The sequence below is a fragment of the Bactrocera latifrons genome, unplaced genomic scaffold, assembly GCF_001853355.1.
Source record: "Bactrocera latifrons isolate USDA-ARS-PBARC rearing strain unplaced genomic scaffold, ASM185335v1 scaffold_50, whole genome shotgun sequence".
NCBI lineage: Eukaryota > Metazoa > Arthropoda > Insecta > Diptera > Tephritidae > Bactrocera > Bactrocera latifrons.
In genome coordinates, this window is record NW_017537157.1 from 1,041,204 (window position 1) to 1,068,670 (window position 27,467).

The following is a 27,467-nucleotide window of genomic DNA, read 5'->3' on the forward strand; positions in this document are numbered from 1 at the left end:
TACATAAAAAAGTAATTAACGATTTTTTTAAATATTTTTTAAATTTTTTTTTTTAATATTCAATATATTATTTTATTCATTGTTTTATTGTTTTGTTTACTTTATTGCTTTATTGCCTATATTTCCAGAGTACTTTTGCGCGTGCGTATGCTCTATTACATTCAACATGAGGTTATTGGCGACCTAGTGCAGCAAATCAAAGATAACACACCCGTCAGGTAACAGAAAATTCTAAGCAAATGTTTTCACCAACCATTTTCGTATGGCATAACTTTCTATTTTACCTTTCATATCATTTGATAATGGTTTATTTTTTTTATATTTTTATTTTTACACGTAATTATTTACTGAAATGTATTTTAGTAACTTTAATTTGTATTTCATTCACATTGTTTGTTTCTTTGTTTCTCTGCCGGTACGTTACAGCTTAGTGTTGCCACATTTTGCAATGGCAACCATTTTAATGTACTAATCTGCTGCTGCTTCTGTTTTCACTATCACTTGACTGACTAATATATACGCTTTTCGTTTAAATGCTAAATGAAATTTATTTATTTATATTTTTTCTACACAAAGGGGTTAGGTGTAGTCAGAGACTGGAGGAAATTGGAATTTTGTTTAAATATTTTTTTTTTTTTGCTGGCAAACTATTTTATATCAATTGTTGATAAAAGTAAAATCATCATATGGTGTCAACTTCACTAGGGACAGAATTCCAGTTCCAAGCGAGCTATATAAATTCCAATCAAATATGCCGAGCGGTTTTCGAGTTACAATGATCTCTAGTTAAAAAAAAACATGGAAAAATGCATTTGAAGTTGTACACAATTGTCCAGAGCGTCCGTGAACCCTCTGCTTATTATCGAATAATTCGTATAAGTATTTGTCAGAGAATATTTCTAAGAAACTAATTTAAAAAAATGTAAAAAATCGATTTGCATTTTTCAAGAGGTTACATGGGTTTCCTAAGATAAAAAACATACTTTTTTAAAATTTTTTTTCTCATATAAAAAATGAAATATTTTATTCGAATTTTTATTATTATTATTTTTTTTTTTTTTTTGTTGCAAACCTACACTATTAACAAAGAAATTCTGAAATTTTTGTGAAAAAAATATTTTAAACTTTGCCATTGCGACACCATTTCCGGTGAACCATCGGAAAAATTATGGCAGATTGGCACGATACGTGTTAGACGAAAAAAAAAAACTGAAAATTGGATTTTTGGCAGACATAAAAAAAAAATTAAAAGTTCAGTGAAAAATTTTTTTTTTCAAATAGTTGTATTCAAATAAAAATACTTCGCCCAAGTTTTTAAGACTAAGTAAGAGTATGTGGGTAACAAAATTTAAAATTTTTTGAAAATTCTGACTACCCTAACCCTATAATTAATATATAATATTTAATACTTTATTTTTCGTTATAAGTATTATTAAATGTTCTGTTACTAAAGCATTGCCATTTGTTGCCAACAACAAACCAAATATAAAGAAAAAAATTATTGCTTATGAAACTAATGTGCTACACCACAAATCACTCATTGGCATAACCTTAAAAATCATTAGCAATTAACAAAATCTGCTTTTTGGAAGCTGTGTCTAAATCCGCGTGGTGTAGTATATTCTAAAAACCTCGTAACTTCCTTTATCTACCGTAATACATTCATATATGTATATGTATGTGTAATTATGATTTTCAGTTACCGCCATTAATGAAAAAAAACAAAACAGTATTATGCCATAAACTCGAATGAACTTAACATTATTCTCGATGTTCTCACATTCAATTGTTCTTCATTATTAATTGTCTTATCTGTGTCTCTTCCATACGTTCAGTATTCATATTTGCTGTGATTTATATGCATTTACGAAGTTGTTTAGCCCTGTAATATATATATTTGATACCACTACTCTCATTACTTGAATTGCTATTAAAAAAAAAAAAATCAACGCTAATTAATTCAATCGCTTACATACCTAATACATATGTACATACCATACATACCTTATCAGTTTGATCGTTAAATTAGTCCATCATTAACTGAAACAATAAACTTCTTTATTCAACGTATACAAATCCATCGTGTAGCTATCGCGCCTTCTCTCACACAGAAAATAACACAAAAAGGTAATATGATGAAAAGCGTACTAGTTAATAAATAAAAACACAAAAAATAAATAAATAAATAAAATGAGAATTGGAGGTTTTATACATAAATATGACAGGCGAACAGGGAATTCGAGGCTACTCTCACAGTGTTGTTTAATTAATTTTTGAGATTTCTAATGAGTTTAAGAAATTCCAAATTTTTTATATTAAATGCCAAAAAAATTTATATATTTAATTTTAACGTCTTTCGAAATTTAATTAAGCGCATTCTATTGAAATTCTGGTGAACTATTTGGATTGGTAGTGCTTTTAGTTGATTTACACGCATTTTCGAACTTTATGTAGCAAACAATTGGCTTTGAACTCTTTGATTGTTTTCAAAAATCTTGTTTTTTAATTTCATAATAAGTTATTTAAAAGCTTCTTTTTTTTAGTTTTTGTGCAGTTATTTTTTCTTTTGCAAAATTTTTTATATTTTTTCCTTACCAAAACCACACACACACACGCATTATTTATAATTACAACAAAATTTATGTTATATATACTATGTAGCGAGCTCCCCATTCGCCCGCCCGCAACGCCCGATCAAGTGCCAGCATCATGGTGGAATCCCGCATGCTGTGATAAGAGTCTTTTGGTCGGAACATACAAGCATGGATGTGAAATGTATCGTCAAATACGCGCCGACCCGAACTTGTGTTTCGTGAGTCATGTTGGCGCCGGTGATGATACGGCCGTAACGAATTTGCCGACGTAAGTGCCAAAAAACGTTATATACTAACCACAGATTGTACGAGTACTATATAAGAAATCGTGCATTCAATACTAACCACAATATCGCTAAACTAATATGTAGTTATAAATATTTTATTGAGTTCGTATATATAGACTTAATAATTATAATTCAGAATTTAATCAAACACAAAATCCACTAAATATATGTAATTGCATGAATATGTTCGAAATTATTTAAATAGTTTTACATAAGTTGGCTTATCCAAATTGTAGCATACATTTAGGATCGCCTAAACATGAAGCGTGAATTTGTAGCATACATTTATGTGTAAAGCATACTTCTGTAGCATACATTTAGGGTCATAAAGGTGAAGTGTACTTTTGTAGCCTACATCTAGGCGCGCTTCGCTTTTGTAGCGTACATTTTGGCGCTAAAACTTCTAGGCAACTTTCATTAATTATTACTTTTGTAATATACATTACGTGCACGATAGTGCAGGATACTTATCTCTTTTTACGGTTTTTTATGCAAAATATTTAAGTTCATTTTCAAATCTCACATCCAAAAGCTTCGAAAAATCTGAAAAATCTTTAAAGGTTTTCTGTGGACTTTTCAAAGTAATAACTGCTTAAAAAATCATTTGCCTCTTTTAAAATATATTTTGAACTTTCGAGATTAGATTTTTCATACTCATACTCATTGAAAATTGTTAATATTTATTTTCGAAATATTCGAATAAACTTTCTTTGCTTTTTACGCCAATTAAACCAAAATTATTTAATTACTACGGATCAGCATCAAAATATTCCATTTTTGAAATATTCGAATTTTTTCGAATAAACTTTCTTTGCTTTTTACGCCAATTAAACCAGAATTCTCAAATACCATGGATCAGCATGAAAAGATTCCATTTTTCAAATCATAACTTTCACTTCACCGAAGCATTTCGACCCTTATATAGATGATATTACAGACTTGTCTTACAACAATCAATTTTGTATATGTAAATATATACATATATGTAGACGAACATACAGACATGTCTTATAAAGATTAATTTTTCAATTCCAATACCTTTTGCTGAAATTCGAATTCGATGTCAACTCTTTTTGTGCCCAAAACTCTTGATGTGTTTCCAAGTGTTAAGCATGCCTTAAATGTACAGATACTTATTCTTCATAACAGTACATATACATATATATATACATTTTTAATATAAATAAAAAATAATAATTTTCCAACGAAACTAACCTAAGTCGCTATTTATTTTAACGCAACAGGAACGAAGATGACGCAAACTCGAAACACGAAGATGCCGAAGAGATTGACGACGATGGCACCGCGACCAAAGACTCTGATTCCACCAAATTAACGGCTGGTGACAACAAAGACTCACTCGATCCCGAGCGTCCCAGTTCATCGGGTAAGAGCAAAAAACGGGCAAAAAGCGAAGCCGCTGACGCCGGTAGTGTTAGTGTCGTCGCTGCGAACACTGTGGCTACTGTCGACGGCACCGCCGACGCAACTAATAAGGCACAAAGAAATGAAAACGAAAGTGAACAATTAAAAGAATCTGATGAAAATCAGACAATTAAAGAAAATATCGAGAATTCGGAGAAGAAGAAAGAAAAATCAGAAACAAAAGAACAAATTACAAACGAAACCAATAATGATGCAGATGCCTCCGTTCAGAATGTTGAAAATGAATCGACAACATTGGCAATCGACGGTGTCTCGTCATCCACCACCACCACCATCGCAACTGAGACAGCTACCATAACAACAACCGAAGCGCCAGTTGCGATGGACACGGACGATACAGCAGTCGATGGCAAATCGGAAACCGATACCGATGCCACGATGACCACCACGGTTGCCACTGTTGGTGGAGATTCAACTTCAACTGATACAACGGCGCCCTCAACATCAACATCGGCATCACCTGCCGATAACAGCGGCACTGAGGCCGCCGCAACGGCTAAGATTGACAATGCTTGCGAAATGACGACAGAAAATGAAATTGAAACGCCGGCCGGTGCTGTCGATAGTGCAACAGCCACCAACACAAACGCTACCGCCACCATTGAATCCACTGCAAGCAGCAGTAGCACTACAGCTAATGCTTCCATTACCATAACCACACCCACTTCTAATACAAATAATGATCAAACGCAAAATGACACTCTTAATTCGACCACCGTAGGCTTAGATGAAGAAGAAAGTGTTGCAAGTAGTTATCCACCGACGACTATGGCAGTGGAAGATGCCACCATGTGGCCATCTATGCAAGATTTGAATACGCGCTTGAGGCGTGTCATAACAGCCTATCAGCGTAATTATAAGAAAGAAGAATTGAAACAACAACAAAAAGCCAAGGTAAGTGCCACATTTTCCATAACACGTCTCATATACCATTGCATATATACATAGTACTTTATGTATGTCCTCATACAACTCGCTCAATTGAGGCGAGACAGACTTATATACTTTTATAACGAGAAAGAGTACTAAAAGAATCTCAAGAAATGTGTGTTCTTCTAAAAATATGGTAAAAAGCAGATTCTAACGAAAGTTGCACACTTAAAATATACATATATTCACTTTTGGGTACGTCTATCCTTATACAATTGTAGCTTAACTATTGTGTCGATATTTTTGTCTAAATTGGGTAGTACTCTTCTGGATTTGGCTGTAAATGTTTTTAGTTAGTTAATAAATTTATTTTTGGACAGCGTATTTGATGAAACGCAGTTTTACGCAATTAGGTGTTATCTTTAAAATTAAGGAGCAGCCAAAAAGCGGTTTTTTTTTAATTTTCAAGAAAATTCTTGTATCGATTTGTGTTTTTTTTTAATAAAAACTAAAAAGGTTCCTTTCACTACTTCAAAAAACTGAAAATTGTTTTGAAGAGAATTTGGAAAATAAAATATCAACCGAATTAAACTAATAAAGATATTTATATATATAGAAAATATGATTTTTTTTATAATAATTGGGTTCATAACCATAATCGTGCATTCTAATTTGAACGTTTATTTAAAAAAAAAAGTGCAATGGCATTATTTAAAGTATTGCCCATCTGAAGCTATAACACATTTTCCCAACTTTCTGGTAATTAGTAGTGGATTCCGTGCCAAAAAAAACTGTAAAAGAATGAAAAAAGCAAATTTTCCATGCCGTCTTCTGATGTGGGCCATATTCCTGCGAGCGCCATCTGCAAATTCCGGAAGAAATGGTAGTGAGAAGTGGCAAGATCTGGGCTATAAGGTAACAACTTCTCAGCCGTTTTTCCCAAATAATTTTTAACCGGCTTTTGAACATAACGCCATCGAGCGTTTTCAAGTTGAAAAATTTTGCCTTGTGTCTAGTCACAAATTAAGGACTTTTTTCGTAAGCGTTCGCTTCAATTTGAAGAGTTCTTGTTGGTATGCATCATATCCTTAATGGTTTCACCCGATTTTAGAAGTTCATAATAGAGCACCATCTTAAGATCCCAATAAATACAGACATACGCGTTACATTTATCCGAATTTGTCGGTTATTTGAGTGATTAGCATGGTTTCAAACATGATTTTACCGTGGTCGCAGTAGACCTATTTTTCATCACCAGTTGCAATCCGATGCAAAAATTACTTCGTTTTTGTAGCGTGCAAGCAGCTTTCCAGACACGCAAATCGTCTTTCAACGTTCTTTGTGTCCAATTCATGTGCCACCCGATTTCCTTCCTTTRGAATATATCCGACTGCTTTTAAATATTATGAAAGCCTGCTTGAGTTACTCTAAAAAATTTTGTAAGTCTTCTCTTCTTGTGTTTGGCAACAATTTTCATCGAGTAATGCTTCCAGTTCATCTTACAACTTGTTTGGCCGTCACTTTTAAATCGTGCAAAACACTTTAGGCACTTTCGTTCAACTAGAGCATGTTCACAAACTTCCACGAAAATAGTTCCGAAGAAGAGCTTCGCACAAAAACATTTTTACAGGCACAAACTTCAACATACATATATGTGTGAAAAAAATCATTGTTGTTTACACTTTAAATGAATGACATAATACTGATAAAGATGCACAATGACAGTGGGCATGTTTGACATATTGGAATAATTAAATAATTATACGAATATAGTTATAGACCCAATATCAAAAAAAAAAAATTATAAACAATATTTATAAAAATTCTTAAAAAAGTAAATACATAATTATATAAAATACTATAAGATATATCTTTCATAACCTCAATTTGTTTTTGGTACATTCGTAGTTTTCGCTAATTTTATATTTTTTAAACACAAATTAAATATCGGCCAATTTTTTGGACCAACTAACGTAATGACAACAACTAATTGCGTGGAACTGCCAAACGTCTGTAGTTTATCATATCTCAGTATTTACTTGGTTTTTTAGTTTATATAATCAAACGCGTATTTTAGACTTTATACAAGTATTTTTAAAATAAATAATATTTTTAAAATATAAAAATATTAAAAAAAAAAAATATTTTTAAAATATAAAAATATTAAAAAAAAAAAATATTTTTAAAATATAAAAATATTAAAAAAAAAAAATATTTTTAAAGATATAAAACCATTTCAAACAAAGAATGGAAAGGTATAAACTTAAAGCTTTATAAAATAGGTTATAAATCGTCTGTAAAATTCACTTTCAAACAAAACATTGGAATGTTTGTATATACATATAAGTATCATATATCCATAATTATACAAGTGTGCCCCTCCCAGAAATACAAAAAACAAGTGAAATTATCAACCATCAATCGCATTTAATGTCTTATCAACATCTCCATCATTAAAGTGAAATTAAGATACGTTGAAATTGCATTGTCCAAATTGCCAACACCTTTCTTCCTTTCTTTATCGTATATGAAAATATATAGCTGCAAGCGTTGGTCTCGTCCACACCGCCATTATCGGTGCCCACCACGCCAACTCTACAATCCATGCAAATGCAGATGCAAAATGCTGCTGCCACTGCTGCTGGCGGCGTCGGTGTCGGCAGTGGTGCCGTCACAGGAACACTACCATCCCATCAACAACAAGCAAACACCATCGAACCGGGTAATCGTAGCCTACAAGCGCTTATACAACAGAACACGAATGTCCTTAGCGGCAACGGCAATGCTGGTGTTGGCGGCCGACAAACACCACAACAGTTATCAACAGGTGCCAGCACATCAGCCGCTGCAGCGGCCGCAGCTGCAGCTGCAAATGGCGGCAACTCGAATGTCGTTAATGTACCGAATATTGGTCAAGGCATCACAACAAGTGGTGTTGGTGGTAGTCAACATTTGGCTCAATCGCTGCAACATTCACAGCTGAATACATCGCAGGCTCAACAGCAACAGTCGCAACAGCATCAACTGCAACAGCAACAACAAACGATTGGTCACCAACACCAACAACAGCAGCACCAGCAACAACAACAACAGCAGCAGCAGGCAGCAGCAACAGCCGCCACGGTTGCAGCACAGATGCCAACTGCCGCCGATATTGGATTAATGTTGAGCTTATTAAATACGACCGATGTCAGTCAGTTGGCTAATTTGGATCTGAATAAACTGGCCATGTATTTGGTTAGTATGAACAATGTAATGATCGCCAATTTTTCTCAATATTTTTTATTAAATATTAAGTCATACAACCACAAAACATCCACTTACAATGCCCTAAAAACAAATTCACCTTTTACTCACCCCGCCCTCACATTCGCTAAAGAAATACGTATGTATATATACTATGCATATAAGCTCTCAAATAATTTCGTGGTACTAAGGTTATACAACTAAAACTAATTGCTTGGTATAAAAGTGCATATTTTATTACATTTCAAATTAAGTATGTACTTATATATATTATATGTGTTAATATATATAGTAATATATAATTTTTTAGTCACATTATTTTAATTTCGTCTACGCGCCACAAAATGGCGTTTGCAAAACAGTTGGATTTGCTCAAAGATGACAAGAACAGGGTGTGTCATATCTTTCTACGCCTACATTTCTTACTCCTCACTACGAAGTATTATATGTGTTTTGTTACCGAAGTTTAAAAAAATGTGATTTTTTTTTTCAAAAAAATGAAACGATTTAAAAAAAAAATTTTTTTTGCAATACGCATTTTCCTCATAATTTCGTTTCTCTGCTTTTATTAACCATGAATTAAAAAATATTTTTATTTAATTAGAAAATTTTAAATGTAAAAACAACATTTCAGCCAATCTTATATATTATACAGTTTAATTATTCCATGTATATTAATTTTTTAATATGCATGTTATATATTTTTGTTATTGTATTTATTATTTTTAATATATATTTATTCCACTAACAAATATTTTAAACAAAATATCTTAATTTAAATAGTTAAATTTTGCACCTTGAGAAAACTTATCTAAAATGTTCACAGCTGTCAGTTTTGACATTTGAAAAAATTGAAGCACACAACGTTGATATCGTAGAAATTACTGAAGTCAAGTTTATGTGGGATATTCTAAAATACGACTTAAGTCGGCTTACCATTTTGCATATAAACTGATTTTCATGTCTTTAAATGTGAACGAATTTAAAACAGTAATAATTAATTAATTATTAGAATTGTTAGTCGTCTCCGTTTTCTATTTGGAACTATTCAAATTTATAATTGAAGTACTGTTTTTGTGTTTAAATCCATACTTAGTGATCTAAATTCGTAAATTCGTAAATATAATGATCATCAATACATTCGAGAAAATATTCAATTCTGTACGGAAAATTATTTATTATTTGACAAGATATTCACGCCATTTGGAACGGATAATTGTTCAAGGCAACGGTCGAATCTCCGAAGGTATTGTTCAGATGGGACCACCTTATCATATAAATGTCAAACAAAATGAACAGTCCAAATTCAGTTCTTGTATGATATTTTTTCTTAGTTGACAAGATATCTTCACGATATTTGAAATAAATTATTGTTTAAGGAAACAAGATATTGTTCAGATAGGCTACTATACAAACTGACCTATCAAATCCAGATAAATTCCTTTTTTATCCTTTTATGCTGTAGGAAATGTACCTTGGACGGCTATTTTCTGGCATTTCTGTTTTTGAAAGAATTCAAATCACCAAATTTATCTAAATATTCTCACACACTAAATTTGATCATCATGTGAATTTTATGAGTCACTCCATAAAAAAATTGTCTTAAGGGGTTAGGGGTAGTCAGAGGCACGAAAAAATGACAATTTTCAGTAGTGTTTTTTTTTTTGCTATTAAATCGTGTTATTTTACAAATATAGTAATACGGCATTATTATAGAATATGTTGACTTGAAGTCACGAAAATTTCAAAAAAAAAAATAATAATAATAATTTCCAAAGTTATAGTTGTTTGTGTTGACCCTGTTCAAGAAAAAGGTATTTGCGGTGACAACCATAAGTCCTTGGTAATTCATCTAAAATCAATCGGACAAAAAAAAATTGCTGGCTCAGGAAATTTTTTCTATATTTTTGGGAAAAAATCAACAGTTAATTGGTCTTAAAAAATCGAAATTTTCTTTAAAATCTACTAAGCGGTTTTCGAGTTACAGTTGTCACCAGTTCAAAAAACATAGTTTTGATAAAACGCGTTTAAAGTTTCACACTAGCGCTTTGAAGTGCTCGAGCTCTCTTTGTTATTTGTCGAATAACTCAAAAATTAATTATCGGATCAGAATTTTCAGAGAATATTTTTAAGATATTACACTTAATGAAATAGCAAAAAAAAAAATTTTTTTTGAAATTCTGACTACCCCTAACCCCTTAAAACAATTATGCAAGTATCTGAGTAATTTGGCTCTCTATTTTATGTGAATATATGTATGTATCTACACACGAAAGTCACATATCTTATACTACATACATATGTATATGTATGTTTATTTGTATATGTGTGCATATCGGTACATTAAAAGAAAGGTACACATTTTAATTTTGTTGTTTATAATTATTCATTTCACCAGTTCCTATATGCGAACATCATACATGTGAATATGTACCTATGTATATTTGTGTGAGTGTTTGCAGCTGTGTGTAGATCATTCCAATACGTTTATAGCGCGTACTTTCGAATGGGAAAGCATCATTTGAATTAATATGAGATTACACAATTTTATTGGAGATGTGCTGTGTGTAACGTCTCCAGAGCATTTAATTATCTCATTTGTACAAATAACAAAAAATAAAATACCAACAACAACGTCGTACAAGACAGTTTAACCGGCTTTGAGTAATTTTCTGTCTTTAAAAACCGGTTTTCATAGTTTCTTCACTTCAATAATGTATTTTATTAGTATTTCATTGAACGTGTGTATAATCAACCGAATAACGGATATTGTGTAGAGCAACAAATAAATAGTGCTAATTGTCACCAATGAGAGGCAAATTAAAGTCATTTAAATTGTTATAATTTCGCGCTAATAAAGCGTTAGAAAGCAGTGAAAAGAATCAACCGGAAGCAGCTAATCCTAAAATAGAAATACGCTAAGCTAATTTAAATCATATTGATACATATTTGGCAGTATAATTTGCATACCAAATAAAAAAAAAACTTATTTGTAAAATTTGTTTAGAATTTGAGAGGAAATATTCAGAAATCAAATTTTCTTGTGTTGCCTCCACTTGGTCGCCTCGAATGCGTGTTACATAAGCTATGGTGATTTTCATTGATTGGCATATTACCACTACTCCACTCACTTTTTGGTGGAACAGTTCAGTTTGTAAAACGGGCTCGTTCGCTTCCCACACAAAAACCAACCCCTAATTCTCAATGCTTGCTGCTAATAATTATAAAAGAGATTTCACATCGGCACATAGTAGATGGGCGATGTATGAAATCGAACATTGGAAAACAAAGCCAACGAAAAAATAAAATAAAAATGAAAATAAGAAATATATAAACGACTTTGTGACGCTAGGCAGCCATAGTATATACATTCATACATAAGTATGTATGTAGGTGGCGGCAGAAGGAGTCAAAATAATATATGTATATGAGCACTCTCAATTTAGAGAATTTATAGCTTGCGACGGCAAGTGGCACTTTCTATCTAACAGCTTACAGCCAACTTACATACATACAACTAGCGTAGTATAATATTTGCTCGACATACATACGAATGTGTATACATTTATACAATTTTCTTCATATTACTTATTCCGGTGATTGTTTTTGTTCCTTTTGTTGTTGTGGGTTACACCTTTTCTCCGAGTCATTTAGACAATCAGACATTTGGGCAATAAAACAATGTATAATAGTCAATAAGTAAGTAAGTAAGCGAGTAAGCAAGCCACAACAACACCAACAACAGCGCAAGCAAACGCAGTAGCGACTTTGGCGTTGGCGATGGCGCTGACGGCAGTGGCGTGGTAAATACAATGCAAACATAGCCGCCGCTGCTCATTGGCAACCGGCCATTTTAAACATCATCGCTCGCATGAACATTCATAGCGAAGCGGCGACAAAAGTCGAAAGCGCAGCAGAGCGGCATTGATGCGCTTTACACCGCGTACATACAGTGTGTTGTGCTGTGTGCGCCGCCGTTGGCTTTGTTCCTTGGACGATTGTCGGGTGTCAATTATGTAGTGATTGGTTGGATAGTGTGGCTAAACACCTACTGTACTTCGACTGCGAAAACCACCACGAAAACTGATTAGAGCATTCGAGTGCGCAGCTGGGTTGGTTAGTGGGCTGACTAACTTTCATATCTAGGTTTTGGGCTTGATGTGCTAAGCGGTGCACAAGTAATAGCTTGTTTTTTGTTTGCTTGCTTAGAAGTTTTGTCCTAAAAATGTAAATTTCTTACGGCGACTATTTTACAATTTTGCGTGGCACCGTTTGTCATGTTGACGTCGACAACCCAATATAGATTTTAATGCTTATTTGCATATTTACATATATTGTATGTATGTTTCGCGCATATTGATCCACTTCTTCAAATTCTATGTGCTAATTGTAGTAATTTCATATCGGTATTAACATCATAACACAAGTCACTAACCAAATATGCATTATTCTCATGACTTTCCGATAATCGTCGTTTCTATGGCTGTTTGCAGCTGGCTCTTCGGCTGAATGTCTTCGGTTACAGTGGTCTAACGCAAAAATAAACTTCACTAAACTCGGCTATAACTACGTAAGCGGTGTCAACGTCAATAAAGTTATGTACAAATTTTATTTAACCTTCTCTATTGCCATATTATAGGTTTGTTAAGCAATAGGTAACACTTGGGTTCCGTACCGTTTCCACGCCAGTCGTGTCTACGTAAACGGAACGGACCCGCATTTTTTATGCGGTCAAGGGCTGTCAACAACAAAAACTTGTGTTCTGCTTGTTCCCACAACAGTCGGACTTTTTACAACACTAAGATTGCCCTTGACCCCTGTTCCTCCACTCCGACCTTATTGAATTTTCGTCTTGAAAAACTCTAAATTTTTTAATATTATTATTTTATATATCCCTCCATATTCCAAAACCACGGTTCGGTAATGATAACAGTGAATTGTTGAAGAAGAAAATTATTGCATAACACAGAGCTCGGGGGTCCGAAAGAAATTTCACACAATCTTCAGTTCAGTGATCGCACATCACAAATTTTTTGAATGCTGTACATTATAGCGCGACAACACTGTACTTATATGCATATTCTTTCTTTTATGTCTCATTTTTTACTATTTGACAAGTATGGGTACTTACATTCCAACTATTTGTTTGTATCTATTACAGTATGTGTTCGCTTTATTTGTGTCAATGTACATTTGGCTGTTGTTGGCATTTGCTTGTGCTAGAATTCGTTTGGATTGCTCAAGCGTAGAGCGGAAGATCATAAATCGAACATTTAATTATTGCTAGAGCTGTGTGGTATCTAGCTTATGTACATATGTATGTATGTGTATGTTTGTGTTAGTCTGTTAAAAAATTTATATATGTATGTATGTACACATACTATATATTCATACCTCCATATACGAGTGCTCGTAAGCACTTATTTATTTAAGATTGAATATTTTTGTACACAATTTGTTTGTTTGCTTATTAAGAGCTTTTCAAACTCTAGTACGGTATTATCTATTCTTATCTACAAATTTAAATTAAGTGTATGCAGTATGTGGACAAGTCTAGAGCGCAAGTAGATAGAGTATTTTGCAAAATATTTTAGGAAAATTATGAAAAGTCTTTTTTTTTTGTCTGATCTCTTAACCGATTATCTCTCCTATGCCTCGTAAGCAGACATTTAGCACGTGCTACTGATTACAAGCCAACGCAAGAATTCGGTAGCACCTTCGATTTTCGATTCGAGATTTTCGAACTCGCCAATTGGTTATTGCTATTATTAGGGAGGTTCTTCTCTTATCTAAATCTTAACATATTTTTTCATGTTACTTTAGCTGTGGAAAATTTGACTTGATTTTGTGTGAAATATGCGGATTTTTTTTTATTATTTTTTTAAAACTGTGTTGAATAAAAATTGTTTATTTTAGGAATTTAATCTAAAATATTTTATGTGGTATGTTTTTGTTTTTTTAAAAAATAGTTTTTTCAAAAATTTAATCTAAAACGTTTTTATTGGTATTCCTTTTAAATATTTGGAGCTGAATCCGAACTGTTTTAAAGTTGCGGAGAATGTTCTAAAATACAATATATTTGCATAAATTTTTTTGTAATTCATCAAATATAAGCAGTTGCAAAAAATGTTGACGTTTCACAAAAAAAAAAAGTTAACCGTAATGTTAAGAAACTGTAATTTTTGACAGTTGACGTCGCTAGGCTGTCATTGGAATACGTCTTCAACTTTGAAACAAAACATTTTTGTAGCATCTTTAATTAAAATCCTTCGAAGCCGCATAATATTTTTCAAAAATTTCACTTAATTTCGATTTCGAAAATGCTCGGCACAGAAATGTAGAACAGCCCTGATTTTTTAATGTTTGCAGCTAAGCAAACAAATGTCATACCCACGTTTTTTGTCCCGTTCTTCCTTTCCATAATGACTTTTTTCATGCATACATACATACAAACATATGCATAAGCACATTACTCCTCATAACTATTACTTATTCGCTTATTTGGCATACGATACATATTAACGTGTTTGTAAATTTTAACTTCCTTGCCATTGCTACTCCTTTACGCCTGTATTTGTGCTCTTCCAACTTTCTCAGGGTCAACACTTGCCACACAATACAATAATAATATCACCTATGGTATATGTATGTATGTAATATAATGCCCTAACTGTGGCGCTCTCATTGCGACTTGGCCACATTTATTGTACACGAATAGGCATTATTGGTGGGTACACCACTCACTTGTCTACCGCTTGCTGCTTGTACGTAAATATTGTACTTTGTATCTCTGTTACTCCTATGCTGCCACACTTGGCTGAATGGCTGGGCATTGCTGATGGCTATGGCGGTGACGGCATCTGCATCTCCACCACATCAGCAGCATCATCTGTATCGGCGTCGGCGACAAAATAATGCAGACAGCAAAAGAAAAGCAACAATAATAATAATAATATATAAAACGACAATAACAACAACAAGAACAGCAATTGTAAGCATAGCTAGAGCGTAGCTATAGCCATCAGCCATCATCAACGCTCGATTCTGCAGTCAAAGCAGCAGCAGCAACAGCAGCTAGCAGCTATCCTATCCCTTTGTATCAACGAGGGCAATTTTAAAATGTATTTTCGCTTATATTCTCCATTTTCGTAGCTCATTTTTTATTCGTTTGTTTGTCTGTTTGTTTGCACGCTTGCTTTGTGTTTGTTACTGCTGCTGCTGTTATTCTGGCTGCATTATCCTATAGGTCGATTTCAGTACACACTCACTATTCCATGCCGTTCACCATTCTGCCCTGGCCTGGCCTGGTCTGGTCTGGTCTGCATTGCGCTGCTCGGTTCTGTTCTGTTTCAATTCTTCTGCAGGCTTCAATGCGTATTACTGGCTGCTTGCTACTCTCATCGCATTTACTTGAATTTGATGATATGTGGTATTATTTACGTGTAGTATCTGAATGGTGTGTGCTCTGCGGTGCTATGGTGAGGTGTATTATTTCGCCGTGCGGTGAATGTGTATGCGAAGACGAAGGTGAAGTTAAATGTTGATTTACATGTTTCGGCCGTTTAATTTCGTTCGTTTCTCGATGTCTTTGCTCTGGCTGTCGCCTGCACCAGCGTCGTCGTCATCAGCATTTTGTTTGCTCGCTGCATTGCTTTGGGTACTTTCTTTGTATGGACGCATATGTGAATATGTATTTACATGTGTGGCTACATATGTACACACATTATTATGGCTATTAATTTTCATTTATACTCGTCTTCCGCCACTCATCGTAAACTACCTGACAGTCCAACTACACGCATGCACACACATACGCACACGTGTGTGACGATTATTCTACCGCTACCTGCTTTTGGTTTGTCATTCAAACGCTATGCGATCGATGCGAACGCAAGTTAAATGAGATTATTAATAAGCGCAAAAATTGAACTAATTTATTTTTATTCGCCATATTGTATTTACATATGTGTAACTTTTTGAGCTTACAAAATGTTCTGAGCTTTACGCCCTTACATTAAATCGATGAATAAACAATATGTATACGTATGTATATTTTACTAAGCATTTCTTGCGAAACTGCTATAATTCTCAGATTTGTTACCCCCACACCAAATGCATGCAGGCATTATAACTAATCAACGGTTTAAATGTACAAATTCTGTTGCTTAGACCTTGTAAGTCAACCAATTTACCGATTATCATACATATTTACATGCATACGCTCACCTCAGGTATGTCCAATAGACCATCATTATAAGAAGTCAGCTTGAGATTCGTTCATGTCGCTTGCGTACCAACAACAAACATATGTACATCGTTGTGAAAATAAATTGTTGTTTATGTTCTCATATAACCAAACTAAGCAATGACTTAAATCTTTTCAATACTTCATTGCATAAACTTAAAATTCTTTCTGAATGTCTTGACATTTCGAATATTTCCTATATCTTTACTACTGTCACCTAAAAAAAATTACCGCACTTGTAGGTATTCATAACAAGAATTCTGCAATTTATTATTAAAATGTCTATATAAGTGTATGTATGTATGTAAGTGAATGCGTGGCGAGTGCATACCCAGTAGAAATAATGAAGCGCTGAATTTGAATTGCAACTTCATTGCGAACTCGTAACGAACTATCAAAGTGGCGACGTGGTCGGTTCGACAAAATCGGTACGGATCTCCATTTTTATTTGGCCAAGTACTGCAACTCGGCAGCATAACTTCAAAGCACTTGATGATGATGCTCTATAGTAATTGTAAACAAATGCTTCTCCTTATTTTTCTGTCAAAACCACTCCAATTAAACTGCCGTAACCTCTATTACTTACGCCGCAATTCCACAGGCAATAGCTAATTGCCAACCTACTGTCAAATATATTGCCGTTGAGGTTGACAAAGTCATTTCCGAAATTGGGCAGGTGCGTTGAAGCTGACGAAGCGCATGTTTGACCTCTTGAACTGTTTACAAATTTATGAAGGTGACAAAAATGTATGAGAACAATGGGAAAAAGTAAGAAATCTACTATTTTTATCAAAATAATCATTCAGACAACTATTGCTAAATATTTATAAGCAATATGCAGTTTCCATTGGCAATATTACTAGCAATAAAGTTTCTAACTTGAAGTGAAAATGCAACAACCGAGTCTAAGATCTATCGAATCAAGGGCGGCGACTGTTCAGAACATATTTCACATTATTTTTCTCTCGAACTCTCTGAGTGGTTATCTCATCTCTTCATTTCAAAATTGTCTAATCTGTCTCAAATAGTAATTTTGTAAGGAACTGATTTCATTTTAAGAGAGGCGTTTTTAAAATGGAATTTCCGGAGTTTTATGTATCAGTTTGAAGTATATAACTTTCACTAAAATTTAATTTAGAAAAACTTTGGTTTAATCCTCTTCATACTGATGGACTCAACTTCACTTTTTTCATATTTAAAAATTCATATTTCATATTTCGAAACTCAAAAACTATACCTACCTACTTTTCGAAATTCAAAACACTTCAAATATGTACATACATATTGTACACGCTCGACTAATGCAAATAGCAACTCTCTATAGAAATTCGATTAGTTCAGAATATTTTGTCTACAGGGATGTCAACACACAAAAATCAATCTATTATTCTAAATTCAATTCCATACTCGAGTAGTGAGACGAAGAGCTCGCGTGACTACTGTCGTGGATGCCACTTGTATCAGCCAAGTCAAGTGGGAGCGGCGGGCTTAAAACGGATACGATATTCTCACATCTGCTCTTCTTATCCACACACACACATACACAGCATATACGATTTGCCAATGCTTGTGTGTATTTGCCTATATGTGTGTATGCAGATGTGAAAGAGTACGTTCTTATATCCATCCAAGTGTCGTCGTGCTCGGCTTGGAATTCTCCACAGCGGCGTTCTTGCGCATTTTCTTTGCCTTCTTATGTCGCTGTCACATTGTATAGTGTTGTTGTTATTGTTGCATATGCTACACATCCACATCGCCTATATGTGCGCTGCAAATGAGAGTACCCAATTTTTGTGCGTCTGTATGTATGCAATATTTATGTTAATTTTTATTAACGTAACACCACTTGTACATACATACATACATAAATAGGTATGTGTATACATCATCATGTCGTGCAAGAAACCAAAGAGCCAGCCAACCTACCAAGTAACCCGAGCCATCCAAGCTGTCAACTAAAAACCATCTAGTCAGTCGAAGCAACAAAATTACTAAACCAAATCGAGCACTCTCACACTCTCTCCATCTAACTAAGTTTTCAAGCCTCCTCCTGCTAGCTTTGCCACTTTTTCTCTCCCAAAATATTTATACGCGTATGAACCAAAATAAAGCAAAATAAAAAAAAACGCCGTGAAATAATTTTCTCAATTCTCATAGAATATACAAATCTTGGCGTTTATGCTCATTTAGATTGAGCGCTCAATGCGCTCACTTTAGCCCACATAGTTCAATGTATGTAAGTTGAAACACACACAAAGTCGCAAAGTCGTCTTCGTCGGTGTTTTTGTTGTGTGTTTGCATTGTTTTTGTCGCCGCCACCGTTGTCGAACGTACCACCGGTAACACCACTGCCACCGCCACCTTCATATCGTTACCGTTGCTCGCACGTGTGCGTGTATGAGTGCGATTGGTGCCTCCTAAGCTGCAAGCATATTACACTACACTGTGTACAGTGGAGCTAAATGTTATAAAAACAGTTAGAGTTAGTTAATAATAAAATGTTAAGAGGACACACTTAGTGTAACAGCACAATTTTTTTTAATTTCACACTTGGTGTAATTCTTAAGAGTTTACAGGAAAGTCTGTATAGGCGTTTCAAGAAATCGATAAATTTAGTGTATTTTGAACCTTTAATGCTAAATTTCAGTCTTTGTTGAAATATATTTTATTTTCTTTTAACCCTTTTTCTATACACTCGTGTGAATCGGTAAGACTTTTCATTGTTTATACGTTTAAGATATCTTGAAGAGTTTCTCTTTATAAGTTTATAGGCTCATATCATATTTCAATATTTATCTGGTTCCTTAACTGTTATAGAACTTGTAATGTTTATTTAATTGTTCAGAATAACTTGAAATTCCGATTTTTTTATCCTTTTCTTTGCCCATCTCTCTCTAAATACGATACTATAACAAACCCGTGGGATATCATTTCATTATTCAGAATACTTGGAAGAGTCGTTTCAGAAGTTTCTCTGTATACGTTTATTCGCTCATCTCTCTCTAATTAAGATTGCTCTAAAAGTATGTGCTATATCCATCCCGTTGGATGTCTTCTTCCCAAAAATTATGTTTGGATATCAAATATAAAAAAAAAAACATCGTTCAATGTGTGAAATGGGTTTCATTTCTTTCCAAGGTCGAAAATATGCTTATTCCACGGACTTCTTGGGCCAATTTGGAAACTAATGCTATCAAGTTTGAAATGAGAGTTTAATCATAATTGATGTGTCGAAAATAAATAACAATAAGGAGTGAATAACTCTTCAACAATTGAAATATTTCACATCATTTAGAAATCATCAAGCGTTAGAATCGTCAAATATATTATCTTAGTGTTCTTTTGCGATTCAACGTGACAGAATGGCAACTCTTTTATTTTGACATTCAAAGCAACCATCACTCCTTTCAACTCTTAAAGATTGATTTCCTATAACTTATGTCGATATATATTCAAAATTATCGATCGCACCTTCTCTCATTCAATATTCCCACATAACTTTTTTTAATATAATCATTTTAACGAAGACTCCTTTCTCTTGCGCTACCTGAGTGAATGACATGTGTCATACATTTTTCTAGAACCCACAAAATATTGACTTAGTCATGTATGCAAAAGGGTTAATTCAGCCATAACAATTAAACACTCACGCTCGGTAATCGCACACTGTACGGCATGTGCTGAATTCGCGTTACATATTACTTTTGTACCTGAATCTTAATCCATTTTAGTTGGGGTGCCACTGCGTTGTTAAGTGCGCGCGCGGCAACGCGCACACTGCCTGTGTACGATTGACTTCAAATGCGTTTGCATACACATACACACATAGTATCTGTGTGTCTCTATCTTTTAGGGTATGCCTGCTTGCGTTATTACTATTTTATTTTATTTCGCATTTTATCCCTTTATACATTTTGGTATTTTCTCTATATAGTTATACAGAGTACTGAAATATTTCTGTGCATATGAATGTATGTTGGCGCTGGAAGAGTATTAGCGCCTACAAAAACAATAATGAGATTGAGAGTAGGAACAGGAATAAGCATAGAGATACATGCATTTGTAGCTTAGAGGTAAAAGTGTTAGCTTTCTTGTTTCATAGCAGCACATGCTTAATGACGGCGATTTTGTTGTTGTTGTGGTGTGCAATTTTTTTGACTTTTTTTTATTCTTTAAATGAATTCTTTTAAGTTTTTAACTAATAAATACACTATTTTTATTAGTTAATTTAAATTTTTAATTAGGCTTTCTGGTCTAAACTGTGTGCTAGCTATATATGTATATGTATGTATGTACATATATATGTACGTGCGTATTCGTTTAGTTTCGCTAAAATGTTTAATTTGTCGATAAAAAGTAATAGCGCGTTGACAATCCATCCGCTACTATTGCGCTGTCTTTGCTTTTGTTGCAGCTGCGGTGGCGTTGGTGCGCGCGCTCATTTATATTTATTCGCTCATTTTCATTCCGTTCATTACGTGTACTTTTTCCCCGTTTGTTGAGCCTTGCTCGTCCCGTCGCACTCCTTCCGCATTTCAACCGATATCATCCATCCTTGCCATGCTGCTGCTGCTGCTCACCAGCATTTTATGCGAGCAAATACAAACACACATACCTTAATGAATATACATATTTATATTTGTGTGTACATACATATATAAATGATTCCATGCCATATTTATGCCACCCGTGTGCTCTTTCAGTTCGATTACCGCTGCTGGCGTGCGGCTTGGTCGCTCCGCCGCTGGTGCCTTTGCTGCTGCCACACTTCTCACTACACACCACTTTGCTTTCAGTTTATACTTTGTCGTTGTCTCTGCTTCGGTCTCTGTCTCAGTCTCGGCCTCCGCTTTGCCTTTGCTTTGCTTTGTGCTTATCTATCTCTTCGCGTACACATAAACACACGTACATATCAGTAGATGTATTATACTACGTTGAATTTGGTTTAGCGTGAGTCGCCCTGCTGCTCATTATTTGTTTGAGCGTCGTCGTGTAAAGTTGTAAAAAGAATTTCAAATCGTACCTCTCTTTGTCAACGTCGTTAGCGCGCGCTGGAGAGCAAAAACCATGCACGTTTCATACACACACACACACACTCAATAAAAACAAAATCAATTAAATAATAACAATAAATAAATTAATTTTATTAAAATCCACAAAATACAAAAATAAAAATAATAAATTTGTTGTTTAAAAGCGAAATGTTTGAAAAAGAAAATTTGTGTTTAGTGTTCGAAGATGTGTCAAGTAATGCCTTTGTATGCGGTGTATAGGTGTAGCAAATGAAGAAAGAGTGCACGTACACGCACACACACGTGTATGTACCAAGCTTTAAGCGTAGCAAAAGTCATATAAGTAAACAAAAAAGCATAAAACCCAAACTAAACGACGAGATGTATTGACGCTTAAACTAAATCATCATCATCGTCCGTTGTCACCATAGTAGTTGAAGTGTTTGTTGTTGTTGCCGCCGTCACCGACACCAACACCGTCTTCGTCTTCATTTCCGTCTCCGTATCTGTCGCTATTGCCGAAGTCGATTTCGAAGTTGTGCGCCCATAGTCGCCGTTCCCATCATCGTTTGTGTGTGTGTTTTTTTCGTCGTCGTTGTTGTTCTTACGTTGTGCTCACATTCGTACCACTCGTTCGCTCGCGTTGTTTTATATTGTACATAATCATTATAATTATTAGTATTATTATTATTAGTTGTCGTTATTGGTTTTCGTGGATATTGGTGATATGTGTGTGCGTTGTTGTTGTTGTTGTTGCGGCCGTCACATTTGTGATTACCTACACAAAAAGCGCTAAAAATATGCAAATAATAAAGCAAAACCAAGCAAATCAACGCCAATTTAAAGAATAATAACAACAAAAACAAAGCAAATAAGCAATGAAAAAGCAGCAACAACAAATTTAAGCAAAAGACACAAGACTCAACTCAACGTAGGCAAACAAGTAAAGCAAGCAGGCAGGCAGGCAACAAAAGAAGAAACACTTACGAATAACAACAGGAAAATTTTTTGTACATTCAGACAATCGCACGTACAATACAACCGACATTTATTCATACAGATACTTGCATACACATGTACATACATGTATGAATAATTTGCCATACATATGCTGAGTGCCTCTCGTCTTTGACGTCGAATAAATGATTTATAAGTAATTAGTGCAAAGATGAAGTGGTGAAGAGTGTAGTGTCTTATAAATGTGTGTACACCTAAACATACATACATACTTACACACATATACATATAAGTTATTTATTATAATGCAAATTAATATGTGCACATGCATTTGAAATAAAAAGTTCAATTTAATTCAATGATCATTATTGTGCCGAGGCTTTAAGCGGTTGTTTGGTGCTCCTCCACTCGCGCAGCACAATAACTAATAAAAAAGTATTAAAGTAAAAAGCGAAAAAACCAAAAAAAAAAAGTGTTGTGAAATAAATTTGTGAGTTAAAACCACACACTCATACATATATGTATGCTTTCGCCGATGAATTGTGTTTAATTGACGCAACTTCTAACGGTCTGCTGGTGGTGTACACACGCCCACCCCGCACCGCTTGTGCGCAGCACCGGCCAGAAAGCTACGTGGTAGTGTAGCCTTAGCACTATTACCGCTTCGCAATGGAAGTTATCAAGCCGATGGATTTTAGCAGTTTTTCTGCATTTTGCGAGCATTTGGATAAATCGACGAAAAAAGCTGCAAACACCACCACTACTACTGCTGCCGCTGCTACGGCCACAGTAACAGCTACAACAACACCCCTTATACAAGCGACGACAGCGAATGGTGTTGCTGGTGCGTCGTCTGCTTTGGCATTAGCACTAACGCCACCCCCGATTCCCAATCTCGTTAACGGCAACGCCAATAACTATCATCAGTATATCGAGGTACTAAACGACTATGATTGTTGTAATATACATACAAATGTAACTATTTGGGTAGTGTTGCAAGTAAATAAGTTTAAGTTTAATAAAAAACCGTAAGGTATTACACCAGATTTTGAAAATGTAGAATGACACAATCGAATTGCTATGCAATTTTATTTGCGTTATAAGAATTATGAGCCATGAAATGCAAAGCTAAGTGTGTGTGCGTTGAAATGTGGCGAAATTTGAGTTTTCTAATTTCCATTTGAGTGTTTTTAATTTTATCAATTAAAATTTAAATTGTTTTTGTAGCAACATACACTTTATTGATACCCTGAACAGGGCATATTAAGTTTTACACGAAGTTTGTAACATTCATAGTATCTCAGTTTTTGAGATATCGTTCTGAAATTTTGCAACCTTTTTCTCACCAAGAATTTGTTTTGTCAAAATTGATGATTATCCAAGTCAAGGATACAATTTATGAAGATATGGTTCAAATCGGTCCACTATAGTATACAGCTGCCAAACACACTGACCGATCAAATCAAGTTCTTGTATGGAAAACTTTTTATTTGACGGGGTATCTTCACGAAATTCAGCATTTGTGATTGATACAATTTATGAAGAAATGGTTCAAATCGGACCACTATAGTATATAGCTGCCATGCAAACTGACCGATGATAATTAAGTTCTTTTTTAAATTTTATTCTATTTGTGAAGGGTATTGTCGCTTCGGTGTACCGATGTTAATGTTTTTTCTTGTTCTTTTGCTTATAACTAGCTCTTCCGGTATATTTTTTGTTTAAGTTGGCCTGGAGGAAAGAAATATTCGGCTTTAGAGTTTCTTGTTAATTACGAAATGCAAATCTATTAACATTTTCAAGCAATCACATCTATCAATTTATCGATTTTTTTATCGACTCTCTTGATAAATTTTACTTAGTCGTTAAGAAACTACTTACTCGCTTAATAAATGTTTTCAAGTAGCACTTGCTAATACCGATTTGATATTATCCTCGTTTCTAAGTGTACGAAGTCTACGAAATCGTTCAGACTCGTATATGAGCAATGGTTGTAGATTGACACTTATGTTACATACGTACTTTGTTTTGCTCTTCTACTTCGCTGAGCAATTTTGATAAGCACACATTCAAATTTAGTGGAAGAGCAAAAAATATATAATATGTGTATTTTGCTTGTATAAAAATACTTAAAAACTTGCTGGAAATGGCACTGAATATTTGACTCATACATTTGCAGTTCTATTCTGCTCTTGTTGGGAATGTTTACAGAATTAAGTCGATAGGAGGCGCTGTATTCATTTTATACAGGAAGTGAATCATTAAGCTCATTATTGCGATTATACGAATTTTCAATTAAGATTTGAACTAATTTAGGAGTTCAAGATTGATCAATAGTTATTTCTAAATTTAATTCACCAACTCGACGCAGCATAATCCACAAATAACTTGGAGTTGTAGAAACTTTGAGTTACGAAAGGAATTTTGTATGAACTTTGACTTGTATTGCCAATTCAAGAGTTCCGAGTTATAGAAGTTCGAATTATAGAAGTTCAACTATAGCTTTTAATAACATTTTTATAAAATTGATTATATAAAGTGTAATTAACATATTATATCTATAGAAAAATTGTGCCTTATTAATAAAATGTAACCGTGTTAGCTTGTTATCGAAAAAAATTATAATTTCATTAAGCATTTTCAGTAAAGAAGCTGTAAATACAGCCTGTTGATTTCGATTCTTGATTCTTTGTGTTGTAGAAAAAATCCATCACTTTCCAATTAATATTCAATTCCACAAACTTTATCTTATTAAATAGTAGCTGCCATTTTCGCGTATTTTTTATTACAATATTTTTTTTTTTTTTATCAAATGTTTGTTTTCTTTTTTTATGTATTTATTTTTTTTTATTTGTTTTTGTGACCACAAAAATCCGTAAAAACTGCGTGTAGAAAATTTATTCGTAACAGGTCGCGTTCATTGAACTGCCATTCGTCCCGAAGCTAAGTGTGTTTGTAGTTTTGCTTTTTTGGAATGTTTGTTTTTTTCGTCAATTGTCTTTCAACATTACTTCCATTCTCTTTATTTGTTTTACATTCCTTATTTTCACTCTCGCTAATTATTGCTGTATTTTTAAATAATTTTATTTGTGCTATAAAACATATTCGTCTGTATGTATTCATGCCTGTATGTAGTTCGATAAGTGCTCAGCAAAGACAACTTTCGCAATTTCGGTTAAGATGTTTATGTATACTATATRCTATATGTGTGTGTGTGCGTGTTTATGGTTATCGATTGATTTATTCTTTAAATTGTGTGTAATTTATTGCCTATCCCTTTTAAGTCGCCATAAACTATAAATATAATGTGTTATTTACGATAATCTTAATTGACATGATCTTAAATTATCAATATATGTAGCTTCGAAATTTCAACATTAATTATTCAATTATTTTTTTTGTACATAAAATGTAAAATCTGAAAATAATATTATATATTCAGATGATCATATTTTAAATAATTTTGCTACATATGTTTCGCCAACAGATATATATACGTATATGTATAAATATTTTGATATTTGTAGTGTCCCCGTAGTGAAATGAACCAGTTAAGCTGACAGCTACATAGCGTACTTACTTTTACAATTATTTCTCTCTCTCTCTTACTTACCGGCAGCTAGTATGATTTTTAAATGTTGTTAAATGTATCCTAGAGAATCAAAAGTAAATTTTCGGTAAAAAATAGGTCACTAACCTACTAGTTCAAGTATCTATTATGGACTACATTTGGTTCAATTATGGCGCAAAATCACTAGTATGTATTTATAACTGAAAGAAAAAACGCCAAAGCCTTTAGAAGCCACTTCATAATTGATGAAAGTACAGGCTTGTTTTGTTTTCAGACAAAACATTGACATTATTTCCTCGGAGCAACCTTGTACGGTTTGTCATTTAAGTAAAAAAGTAATTTCTGTATTTTTCGAAGATAGAATTTAAACTTTTACCTTGCTACTTCGAAATTGTGCCTATCGAAAACATTCCGCATTAAGATAAATCTTGTCAAGTAAAAAAGTAATTTCTCGTTTTTTCGAAAATAGCGTTTACCATGCTTGTCGAAAGCATTATTATTAATTATGGTACGTAACATCTTAAAAAAATAAGTTTCCCCTTATTTCAATGGTGAATAACATCTTTCGGTTAAGGTAAAAAAATATTTAAGAGTTAAAAATCGTAACGGTATTTTTGAAATAGGAAATGTTTTTTTTCGCAGATTCGCATATTATCCCAAATATATGTCAAAGATTTGATACACAATCAAAATAAGAGAAAGTTTTTATTCATATTTTTAATTTTTTAGGAACAATTTGTTATAAATAATTATAATATTTTTCAATAAGCCTGATTATGAGTTTCGAAGTCAAATATTTTGACAACAAAAGCGTAACTTCGAGAAAGATTTGTTTGGACCAATACTCAGAAAAAATCGTTTTATACAAGCCTGAGTTTTTTCGAATTAAATAATTCTTGGGCCTAACATTGACATTACTACATTGGATCTTGGTCGGTGTCATTCTGAAAAGACAAACGTTGTAGTTGCAAACACTTTCTTGTATTTAAATTTGTCTGGTTTGTCTTTTATTAGAAAGATTAGTGTAATCTCATACTTGGTCGCCGCAATTTCAAACCATTATATTCGCTATTTCATTTCCAGCAGATCGAATTTAACGTCATATTTCTGGTCGTTCTACCCTTTACTTTTCAGCTAAGTTATTAATATTGAATTTCGCTTTTAAAAATAATATAGATTTTTCTCCAATAAAAAGTCAAGTTGGACGAAATTTTTTTTCTCTCAAAGCTTTTTGTACCA

General features: G+C 33.7%; 1 protein-coding gene across 10 annotated transcripts in view; it reads left to right on the top strand.

Annotated features, from left to right (window-relative positions):
• The window catches only part of LOC108973800 (serine-rich adhesin for platelets), a 74,112-nt gene that overhangs the window by 33,745 nt on the left and 12,900 nt on the right, over nt 1–27,467 (top strand). For 3 of the 10 annotated variants that reach the window (XM_018941282.1, XM_018941284.1, XM_018941283.1), the window contains exons 10-14: nt 129–218; nt 2,089–2,127; nt 2,662–2,862; nt 4,126–5,221; nt 7,739–8,449. In XM_018941282.1, coding sequence (XP_018796827.1) covers nt 129–218; nt 2,089–2,127; nt 2,662–2,862; nt 4,126–5,221; nt 7,739–8,449 — 2,137 coding nt within the window. Of the gene's footprint in view, nt 1–128; nt 219–2,088; nt 2,128–2,661; nt 2,863–4,125; nt 5,222–7,738; nt 8,450–21,857; nt 23,594–27,467 lie in introns of those variants that run through there. The other 7 variants (XM_018941288.1, XM_018941285.1, XM_018941289.1 and 4 more) reach the window with 7 other exon arrangements.